The 11,087-nt window shown below is 54.2% G+C and overlaps 1 protein-coding gene across 1 annotated transcript in view; it reads right to left on the bottom strand.

Moving 5' to 3' along the window:
* Positions 1-235: 235 nt before the first annotated feature.
* Positions 236-11,087, bottom strand: part of syt16 (synaptotagmin XVI) — a 19,395-nt gene continuing 8,543 nt past the window's right edge. The window contains exons 3-8 of the mRNA XM_056589785.1: positions 7,776-8,033; positions 4,911-5,434; positions 3,732-4,202; positions 2,845-3,034; positions 2,329-2,444; positions 236-472 (exon numbers count right to left, since the gene is read on the bottom strand). Coding sequence (XP_056445760.1) covers positions 275-472; positions 2,329-2,444; positions 2,845-3,034; positions 3,732-4,202; positions 4,911-5,434; positions 7,776-8,033 — 1,757 coding nt within the window. The 3' untranslated portion in view covers positions 236-274. The remainder of the gene's footprint in view (positions 473-2,328; positions 2,445-2,844; positions 3,035-3,731; positions 4,203-4,910; positions 5,435-7,775; positions 8,034-11,087) is intronic.

The raw sequence follows: 11,087 nt of genomic DNA, 5'->3' as shown, positions 1-11,087 counted from the left end.
AGGGTGCGGGTTTGTGTGTGGGAGGGGGCGTGTCCTCCGGTCAGCGGGGGCGTGTCCTCCAGCCAGAGGGGGCGTGTCCTGTAGACAGAGGGGGGTGGGGGCGTGTCCTCCGGCCAGAGGGGGCGTGTCCTCCGGCCAGAGGGGGCGTGTCCTGTAGACAGAGGGGGGTGGGGGCGTGTCCTCCGGCCAGAGGGGGCGTGTCCTCCAGCCAAAGGGGGCGTGTCCTGTAGACAGAGGGGGGTGGGGGCGTGTCCTCCGGCCAGAGGGGGCGTGTCTAGGCGTCCAGCAGCATGTGCCAGCGGCTGACCCACTGGCCCTGGCCGTCCTTCATGTCCTCCCAGTGCAGAAGCTCCTCCTCCCCGCTGCTGTTCTGGCCCAGGGACACCCAGCCCACCATCTCCTTCCTCTTCATGCTGCGCCGGCTGTAGATGGACACCATCAGGGTCACGTCCGACAGCTGGAACAGCGCCACCTGCAGGTGCAAAAGACACGGTCCCGGTCATGGCCAGAAGGTTTTGGATGGTAATAATAATAATAATAATAATAATAATACCTTTTTTTTCAAGCGCCTTTCATGTCCCCCAAGGACATTAGTAATGGAAAAAATAATTGTAAAAATAACTTCAAACAGGGACAATATAAACAGCCACTAAACACTTAGTCGAAGACACTACTTGCTACCACGTGCTACTGGGGTCGTGCAGTGAACCGTAGGTACATGTCGATGAGGCGAGGGGATCGAACCCACAACCTTTCAGCTCAAAGCGCTGCGGATGAAGAAGATAGTATTGACTGGCGGCGGATCGGTGAGGCAGAGCGTACAAAGTTGTACGACATGCTGTTCAGGACTTTGGGGTGACTGTTACTAGGCAACCGAACGATTGGAGCCGATGTCGCGGCGTGCCTGTTAGCAAAACGAATGCTTTGTCTGGTGAACGGTTATATAAATCAATTGAACCCAGAGGCATTCCGCCGCCGCGGCAGAGCATGAGCAGCGAGCACGCTCCTCCAAGAGACCGCAGTAGAAACACACTGAGAGTAACAGACTGGGAGTAACACACTGAGTAACAGACTGGAACACACTGGGAGTAACACACTGGAACAGACTGAGAGTAACACACTGAGAGTACCACACTGAGAGTAACAGCCTGAGAGTAACACACTGAGAGTGACACACTGAGAGTAACACACAGAGTAACAGACTGGAACACACTGAGAGTAACACAATGGAACAGACTGAGAGTAACACACTGGAACAGACTGAGAGTAACACACTAAGAGTAACACACTGAGAGTAACAGCCTGAGAGTAACACACTGAGAGTAACACACTGAGAGTAACACACAGAGTAACAGACTGGAACACACTGAGAGTAACACACTGAGAGTAACAGACTGAGAGTAACACCCTGAGAGTAACAGACTGAGAGTAACAAACTGGGAGTAACACACTGAGAGTAACAGACTGGGAGTAACACACTGAGAGTAACACACTGAGAGTAACACACTGAGAGTAACAGACTGAGAGTAACACACTCAGAGTAACAGACTGAGAGTAACAGACTGAGAGTAACACACTCAGAGTAACACACTGAGAGTAACAGCCTGAGAGTAACAGACTGGAACAGACTGAGAGACAGAGGGTAACACACTAGAAAAGACTGACAGAGTTACACACTGACAGACAGAGAGTAACACTCCTGACAGAGAGTAACACACTGGAACACACCGAGAGTAACAGACAGAGTAACACACTGAGAGACAGAGAGTAACACACTGAAAGACAGAGAGTAACACACTGGAACGGAGTGAGTTACAGGCAGACTGTAACACACTGTAACAGACCATTACAGACCCCTAGACTTGAAAGACTCACAGACTGTGTCATACAGACTGAGAGTAACATGCAACCGACTGTAACAGAGTAACAGACCGTAACAGAGTAACCGACTGTAACAGAGTAACCGACCGTAACAGAGTAACAGACCGTAACAGAGTAACAGACCGTAACAGATTAACAGACCGTAACAGAGTAACCGACTGTAACAGAGTAACAGACCGTAACAGAGTAACAGACCGTAACCGAGTAACAGACCGTAACAGAGTAACCGACTGTAACAGAGTAACAGACCGTAACAGAGTAACAGACCGTAACAGAGTAACAGACCGTAACAGATTAACAGACAGTAACAGAGTAACCGACTGTAACAAAGTAACCGACTGTAATAGAGTAACAGGCCGTAACAGAGTAACAGACCGTAACAGAGTAACAGACCGTAACAGAGCAACAGACCGTAACAGAGTAACAGACCGGGACAGAGTAACAGACCTGGAAGACGAAGGTCTCCTTGAAGACGGGGTTGGGCTGGCCGCGACGCACCGACGTCTTGCAGCGGGAGATCTCCTGGCCCACCGAGTTCAGCAGGACCAGCCTGCAGTAGGTATCTACAGAGAGAAGCAGGAGGAGGACCTGGTGAAGGGGTGTGTGGGTGACTGAGTGGGTGGGTGGGTGGGTGAGTGAGTGAGTGAGTGAGTGAGTGAGTGAGTGAGTGAGTGAGTGAGTGAGTGAGTGAGTGAGTGAGTGAGTGAGTGAGTGAGTGAGTGAGTGAGTGAGTGAGTGAGTGAGTGAGTGAGTGAGTGAGTGAGTGAGTGAGTGAGTGAGTGAGTGAGTGAGTGAGTGAGTGAGCGAGCAAGCGACTGACTGACTGACTGACTGACTGACTGACTGACTGACTGACTGACTGACTGACTGACTGACTGACTGACTGACTGACTGACTGACTGACTGAGGGACTGAGGGACTGAGGGACTGAGTGTGTGTGTGTGTGCGTGCGTGTGTGTGTACCTGGTGGTCTGGTCACAGCCATGTTGCGGAAGTGGCTCCCCTTCAGGACCTCCACCGACATGCGCCCGGTGGTGGCCTTGTAGGACAGGCCCAGCAGCAGCTCCGGGACCCCCCCGTGGGCCAAGGACTGGCCCGACGACACCCCCTCCCCCGGGGGGGCTACTGCCAGGCTGAGCTGGGAGTCCAGAGACTGGAGGAGAGGTAGGGGTTAGACAGCACAGAGACAGGTCATTAAGGAGCAATTAGGGGTTAGACAGTACAGAGACAGGTCATTAAGGAGCAGGTAGGGGTTAGACAGTACAGACAGGTCATTAAGGAGCAGGTAGGGGTTAGACAGTACAGAGACAGGTCATTAAGGAGCAGGTAGGGGTTAGACAGTACAGATACAGGTCATTAAGGAGCAGGTAGGGGTTAGACAGTACAGAGACAGTTCATTAAAGAGCAGGTAGGGGTTAGACGGTACAGAGACAGGTCATTAAGGAGCAGGTAGGGGTTAGACAATACAGAGACAGGTCATTAAGGAGCAGGTAGGGGTTAGACAGTACAGAGACAGGTCATTAAGGAGCAGGTAGGGGTTAGACAATACAGAGACAGGTCATTAAGGAGCAGGTAGGGGTTAGACAGTACAGAGACAGGTCATTAAGGAGCAGGTAGGGGTTAGACAGTACAGAGACAGGTCATTAAGGAGCAGGTAGGGGAAATAGAGACAGGTCAGCAATCCTACAAGTTCTAAATTCTAGGTTCTAAGTTCTGGTATCACGGTCCTGATACCCAGCTCACGGCTTCGAGGTCTAGACGTCCCGAGACCGTAGGTTCTAGACCACAGCGCCTGGGTTCTAAGGTTCCGCGCCCCTCTAAACCCCCCCCGCGGTTCCCCCCCCCCTCACCTTCAGGTTGCTCCGGGGCTCCAGCACCAGGCTGGTCTCCATGGTGCCCCCGTCGGGGTTGAGCCCGCCCAGCCGCAGGATGCTCTCGCCCACCAGCCTCTCGCGCGCCATGCGGCCGCCCAGCGCGTACAGCCGGAAGCGCAGGCCCGACAGCAGCAGGTCCGACGGGTCCAGCCGCGCGAAGCGGAAGGCGTCGTCGAAGCGCGGCTGCGGGCCCTTCTGGGCCGAGGTCTTGCGGCGCTGGCGCTTGGCGGGCAGCAGCACCACGTGCACCTGGTGGCAGTCCATGCCGCTGCGCGCCTTGTCCGGGATGTCCCGCGCGGCGATCACCCGCACCTGGAGCCGCTCCGCCTCGGGGTGGTACTCCAGGGACAGCAGCAGGTGGCCGCAGGTGGTGACGGGGGGGCCCCGGGGGGCCGGGGAGACGGCGGGCTCGTCGGGCGCGGCGTCGCCCAGAGGAGGAGGCTCGCCCTGGGGGGGGGGGGGGGGGGGGGGGGAGGAGGTCAGCGCTGGGTGCTGCTGGGGGTGACACCAGGGGAGGGGGAGGGGGAGGTGGAGGAGGAGCAGCAACAGTTTCCTTTTGCTTTTTCAGAGGACGTTAGTAGGTGTCCCAATGTAGGCCTCTCTCTCTCTCTCTCTCTCTCTCCCTCCCTCCCTCTCTCTCTCTCTCTCCCTCCCTCCCTCCCTCCCTCTCCCTTTCTCTCTCTCCCTCTCCCGCTCACTCTCTCCCTCTCTCTCTCTCTCCCCCTCCCGCTCACTCTCTCCCTCTCTCTCTCTCTCTCAGCCTGGAGTTAACCTTGGCCGCCTACTACTCTTCCAACTTGGCATAAAATCAATCAGTGCACATTAACACCAAGACACACTAACACACAGACACACTAACACGCAGACACACTAACACACAGACACACTAACTCACAGACACACTGATACACCCACACAACGAGTAACTCTGACTCACCACCAGGTCCCTTTAACCACACACACAGCAGAAGCACCCATGGGTGGCATTACCAAAGGATCCTGTGTTGATTGTGTGTGTGTGTGTGTGTGTGTGTGTGTGTGTGTGTGTGTGTGTGTGTGTGTGTGTGTGTGTGTGTGTGTGTGTGTGTGTGCGCGCGCGCGTGTGCATGTGTGCGTGCGTGTGTGCGTCTGTGTGTGGGTGGCTCTTTGTAGCACCTCAGGGCTCCAGGTGGATGAGCTGTCGGTGGCGTCGTTGTTGTCCAAGCCCGCATTCTCCTCCTCCGCCTGCACCTCCGCCTGCTCCTCCCCTCCCGGGGACCCTGGGCCCAGGAGGCTAGGGGTGGGGGTGGGGGTGGGGGTGGCCCCAGGGCGCAGGGAGCCCCGGGCCCCCTGCAGCGAGGGCTCCTTCAGGGTCCCGGTCTGGCTCCTGGGGGTCCCGGTCTGGCTCCGGGGGGTCTGGCTCCTGGGGGTCCCGGTCTGGCTCCGGGGGGTCTGGCTCCGGGGGGTCTGGCTGCTGGGGGTCCCGGTCTGGCTCCGGGGGGTCTGGCTCCGGGGGGTCTGGCTCCGGGGGGTCTGGCTCCTGGGGGTCCCGGTCTGGTTTCGGGAGGTCCCGGTCTGGCTCCGGGGGGTCTGGCTCCTGGGGGTCTCTGGGCGGCTGGACTGGGGTCTCTCACGGCTCTCTAGGACCTGGAGGGACACGGGGGGGTCCTGGAACCCTGGGGAGCTCCGGTCCTCCATGTCTGGAAGGAGAACGTCTGGGTTAGGGACCAACATCTGGAGAGATATCAGGAGAACGTCTGGGTTAGGGAAAAACATCTGGAGAGATATCAGTCAGAGCGTCTAAGTTAGGGAAATACATCTGGATAGATATCAGTCAGAGCGTCTGGGTTAGGGACCAACATCTGGAGAGATATCAGTCAGAGTGTCTGGGTTAGGGATCAACATCTGGAGAGATATCAGGAGAACGTCTGAGTTAGGGACCAACATCTGGTGAAATCAATCTCATCAGAACATCTGGATTAGGGACCAACATCTGGAGAGATATCAGGAGAACGTCTGGCTTAGTGACCAACATCTGGAGAAATCACCGTCAACAGAACATCTGGGTTAGGGACCAACATCTGGTGGAACATCAGGAGAACGTCTCGGTAAGTGACCAACATCTAGAGATATCAGGAGAATGTCTGGGTAAGTGACCAACATCTGGAGAGATATCAGGCAGAACATCTGGGTTAGGGACCAACATCTGGTGGAACATCAGGAGAACGTCTCGGTAAGTGACCAACATCTAGAGATATCAGGAGAATGTCTGGGTAAGTGACCAACATCTGGAGAGATATCAGGCAGAACATCTGGGTTAGGGACCAACATCTGGAGAGATATCAGTCAGAGCGTCTGGGTTAGGGACCAACATCTGGAGAGATATCAGGAGAACGTCTGGGTTAGGGACCAACATCTGGAGAGATATCAGGAGAACGTCTGGGTTAGGGACCAACATCTGCTCAACCCATCCGTGAGAAGGTTTCCATTCCCCCCGTAGCTGGAACACAGACTCTAGTTCAAGCTACGGACCTCGAAGGCAGCGAGGCAACGTCTGCCGTTGACTTTCTACTGGACGTGTTCATTTGTGGTGCAAGGGATTATGGGACAGATGTGATTTGCCAATCGACTACCCCTGGCAGACTTCCTTTCACTTCCCCACAGTAACGTGTAGAACATTGTGACACGGCAGGTATTCACATGAAGGGGTATCATATCTACTCGGCCACAAACGTCTCAGTATCCTAGAAAAACGATGCACGGTCTTTACGATACTTCTATCAAGGAGTTTGAAGATGTTAAGAGCCCTTGTCTGGGCGGCCATCTCACTGTGTCTTCACGGTGTCTACACCGAACACACTCTTGTTTCTGTACCTGAAGAACCAGCTGTTTCACAATGGATGTGACGTCAATCTCTGAGCTTTGGGTGCGTTTGCAGACCGACCACATCGACCGTGAAGTGTTTAAGGTGACAAAGTACATCGGATGGTAATGTAGGTGTCTTAATGGCTTTATGCTCTGGGCTGGGACATCATTGCTTCATTGAACTAAGGTGTTTACATGACAGATAACAATTCAGATGACTACAACACACACGCACACGCACACACACACACACACACACACACACACACACACACACACACACACACACACACACACACACACAATCGCGCCTTCTTTCTCTCCCAGTGGGAACAGAGCGTTCTACAGACCGATCAATAATCGTTATCTCCTATTGGCTGTAATCAGAGCAGTGGGCGGGCCTTTAGCGCTACAGTATGAGTCATAACAACACACTGAGCCCTATCCCACAGCTTGCTGTGACCGGGTGTGTGTGTCGAGTGTGTGTGTACGAGTGTGTGTGCGCTCTGAGTCTGTACAACAAGACCTGAAGATGCGAAGGTGTTTGAGTCAATCAATTCAACTCGCACACAACAAAGGTGTCCTTTCAAAATGTTCCTCCCACACCCTACCCCTCCTCTCTCCTCCTCTCCTCTCCTCTCCTCTCTCCTCCTCTTCTCTCCTCTCTCCTCCTCTACTCTCCTCTCTCCTCCTCCTCTCCTCTCTCCTCCTCCTCTCCTCTCTCCTCCTCCTCTCCTCTCTCCTCCTCTACTCTCCTCTCTCCTCCTCCTCTCCTCTCTCCTCCTCTTCTCTCCTCTCTCCTCTCCTCCTCTACTCTCCTCTCTCCTCCTCCTCTCCTCCTCTTCTCTCCTCTCTCCTCCTCTTCTCTCCTCTCTCCTCCTCTTCTCTCCTCTCTCCGCCTCTCCTCTCCTCTCTCCTCCTCTTCTCCTCTCCTCTCTCCTCCTCCTCTCCTCTCCTCTCCTCTCCTCTCCTCTTCTCTCCTCTCTCCTCCTCTACTCTCCTCCTCTACTCTCCTCTCTCCTCTCTCCTCCTCTACTCTCCTCTCTCCTCCTCCTCTCCTCTCCTCTCTCCTCCTCCTCTTCTCTCCTCTCTCCTCCTCTACTCTCCTCTCCTCTCCTCCCTCCCTTCCCCCTCTCCTCCCCCCCTGCTCTGTGTGTGTTGCCGTGGGTCCATCACCTCCACACTCTGAGGCTCCGCTGCTGACCTCGTCCTGGTCGGAGAGGAGGTGTCCGGACCCCCGGCGGCCCCGCCCCCGCCCCCCCCCCGCGGGCTGGGAGAGGGCCCGGGCGGCCGCGCGGTGGGAGGCGCCCCCGCCGCGGAAACTATGGGAGCGCGAGACGGAGATCTCAAACTGCTTCAGCACCTCCTCCTCCCCGTCGGAAGCGCTGCTGCCCTCCTCCTCATAGAAGTCCTCCTCATGCCCATAGCTGTTGACTGGAGGGGGGGAGGAGGGGGAGGAGCGAGGGGAGGGGATGGGGGAGGTGGGGAAGGGAGGATGGGGAGAGGAGGGGAGGGGGGGAGGATAGGAGGGGAGAGGAGAGGAGGGGAGGGGGGAGGAAGGGAGGGTAGTTGAGATGGGGAGAGGAGGGGAGGGGAGGAGGGGAGAGGAGAGGGGAGGAGGAAAGGGGAGAGGAGAGGAAAACAAGGGAAAAGGGGATGAGAGGAAGAGCAAGAGAAAGGAAAGGAAACAAGGAAACATTTAAAGACTAGAAACGTGTTCTCTTTGAAAGCAATTAAAATTAACCCGCCATCGAGATAGGAACAGTCAGGTAGCATGATGAGAGCAGGGCTACAGTACAGTAAAGTAGAGTGACAGTAGAGTGACAGTATAGTAGCAGTAGAGTGACAGTAGAGTGACAGTAGAGTGACAGTAGAGTGACAGTAAATGGACAGTATAGTAGCAGTAGAGTGACAGTAGAGTGACAGTAGAGTGACAGTAGAGTGACAGTAGAGTGACAGTAGAGTAGCAGTAGAGTGACAGTAGAGTGACAGTAAATGGACAGTACAGTGACGATGGAGTACAACACAGTAACAGTAGAGTGACAATACAGTTACAGAGAAGCAGTAGAGTGACAGTAGAGTAGCCGTATAGTGACAGTAGATTGACAGAGGTGACAGTAGAGTGACAGTAGAGTGACAGTAGAGTAGCAGTAGAGTGACAGTAGAGTGACAGAGGTGACAGTAGAGTGACAGTAGAGTGACAGAGGTGACAGTAGAGTGACAGTGGTGACAGTAGAGTGACAGTAGAGTGACAGTAGAGTGATAGAGGTGACAGTAGAGTGACAGTAGAGTGACAGTGGAGTGACAGAGGTGACAGTAGAGTGACAGTAGAGTAGCCGTTGAGTGACAGTAGAGTGACAGAGGTGACAGTAGAGTGACAGTAGAGTGACAGTAGAGTGACAGAGGTGACAGTAGAGTGACAGAGATGACAGTAGAGTGACAGTAGAGTGACAGTAGAGTGACAGAGGTGACAGTAGAGTGACAGAGGTGACAGTAGAGTGACAGTAGAGTGACAGAGGTGACAGTAGAGGGACAGTAGAGGGACAGAGGTGACAGTAGAGTGACAGTAGAGGGACAGAGGTGACAGTAGAGTGACAGTAGAGTGACAGTAGAGTGACAGAAGTGACAGTAGAGTAACAGTAGAGTGACAGAGGTGACAGTAGAGTGACAGTAGAGTGACAGTAGAGTTGCAGCTGAGATTGACACATTGGTAATCACAAAGAGCTTCTCTCCTCGGTCACCACGGAGACCGTTTGCGCAAGGCATCTCCATGGCAACGTTAGACGAATTGGTTCAGTGCGAGTAGGGGTGAGACAGCTGATTGGCTCTCAGGGGTTCTGAGGAGGAAGTGGCGAGGTCAGGTTGGACTGACAACACTGCTAGAAAACACGTGTGTGTGTGTGTGTGTGTGTGTGTGTGTGTGTGTGTGTGTGTGTGTGTGTGTGTGTGTGTGTGTGTGTGTGTGTGTGTGTGTGTGTGTGTGTGTGTGTGTGTGTGTGTGTGTGTGTGTGTGTGTGTGCACTGGTTCACAGTATACACACATGTAACATTCATACAACCATCTGCTTATGAAAGATGAGCACGCACACACACACAACCGCACACACATACTAGCACACAGCCCCGTAGAAACACAAATTCTCTCTCAATGACTGGAGTATGCACACATGTTCAACAGTCTGATTCAACATTGCGTGTGTGTGTATGTGTATGTGTGTGTGTGTGAGTGTCTTTGTGTGTCTGTGTGTGTGTAGTACTTGTCTACACACATACTGTTCTGTCTTCGTTCAGACAGATATTCAAACCGGTCAGCCACAGAACTAAAACCAAGGCTCTAGGCTCTAGGCTCTAGAGACTCAAGACTCTAGACTCTCTAGATCTGGTTTGAGTTGTCCGATGAGGCGTGTCACCCAAACTCAACCCTGAGTTCTGCAGCCTGTTGCACCAGCAGCTGTACGTTAGTTCTCTCTTCAGTTAGGGTGCAAAGTCCACACCGAACCAGTGGAACTAGTTTGATACCAAAGCTGTATCTGGTTGCGTTTAACTTCTCATCTTAACTTCTCTGGCATAAAGTCCAAAACAACTGAAACATTGTCAAGGAACTTTAGTTTTAACTTCCTGTGGCCAATCAGTGAGTTGGACGTCATGGATGTACAATCGGCTGGTGTCTTTGAATATCCTAAGCAGCAGCGAGGAGTCAAAATCCTCCCACATTTCCAAAGGGTTTAATCTGTCACAGAGACAACCAGTATTTTACGGAGGACTTTGTCACCTGACGTCACCGAGCTAGTGTGATGTCACCGAGCTAGTCTGTGTGATGTCACCGAGCTAGTCTGTGTGATGTCACCCAGCTAGTCTGTGTGATGTCACCCAGCAGTGTGATGTCACCAAACTAGTCTGTGTGATGTCACCGAGCTAGTCTGTGTGATGTCACCCAGCTGTGTGATGTCACCAAACTAGTCTGTGTGATGTCACCAGGCTAGTCTGTGTGATGTCAGCCAGCTGTGTGATGTCAGCCAGCTGTGTGATGTCACCCAGCTGTCTGATGTCAGCCAGCTGTGTGATGTCACCCAGCTGCGTGAGGTCACTGAGCGAGGCTGACCGGTGTCACAGCGTTCCACTGACCGACGCACGGTCGAGTTGCCGTGCGCTCCAGACGAGCCGTCCCCAGCCGCTACGGGCTAACGTGTCGTCGCTAATAGTTACCTTGATGTGGCTGTGAACCTAGGCCTGTCTAACTGCCGCTGCCTGGCTCAGGGGTAGCTCCTGGGTGAGTCCTGACAGGTGGTCCCTGGTCGGTGGGGGGGCGGGGGGGCCCTAGGGGCTGCCGGCTGTGGGGTACCGGGTGTGCGTCGCGGAGCTCTGGGGGAAGCGTTGAGTGAACCAAACAGGAGCTGGAGTGTTGACCGAAGGAGTAGAGGTGGAGCCACGCCCCCTTCAGGAGGAGGAGGAGGGGCCGAGGAGGGAGGCTTCATGTTTGATGAGTGG

This window comes from Gadus chalcogrammus, chromosome 5 (genome assembly GCF_026213295.1).
Source record: "Gadus chalcogrammus isolate NIFS_2021 chromosome 5, NIFS_Gcha_1.0, whole genome shotgun sequence".
Lineage (NCBI taxonomy): Eukaryota > Metazoa > Chordata > Actinopteri > Gadiformes > Gadidae > Gadus > Gadus chalcogrammus.
The sequence above is the reverse complement of the archived record's forward strand: the minus strand, read 5'-3'. Positions and strand labels throughout refer to the sequence as shown.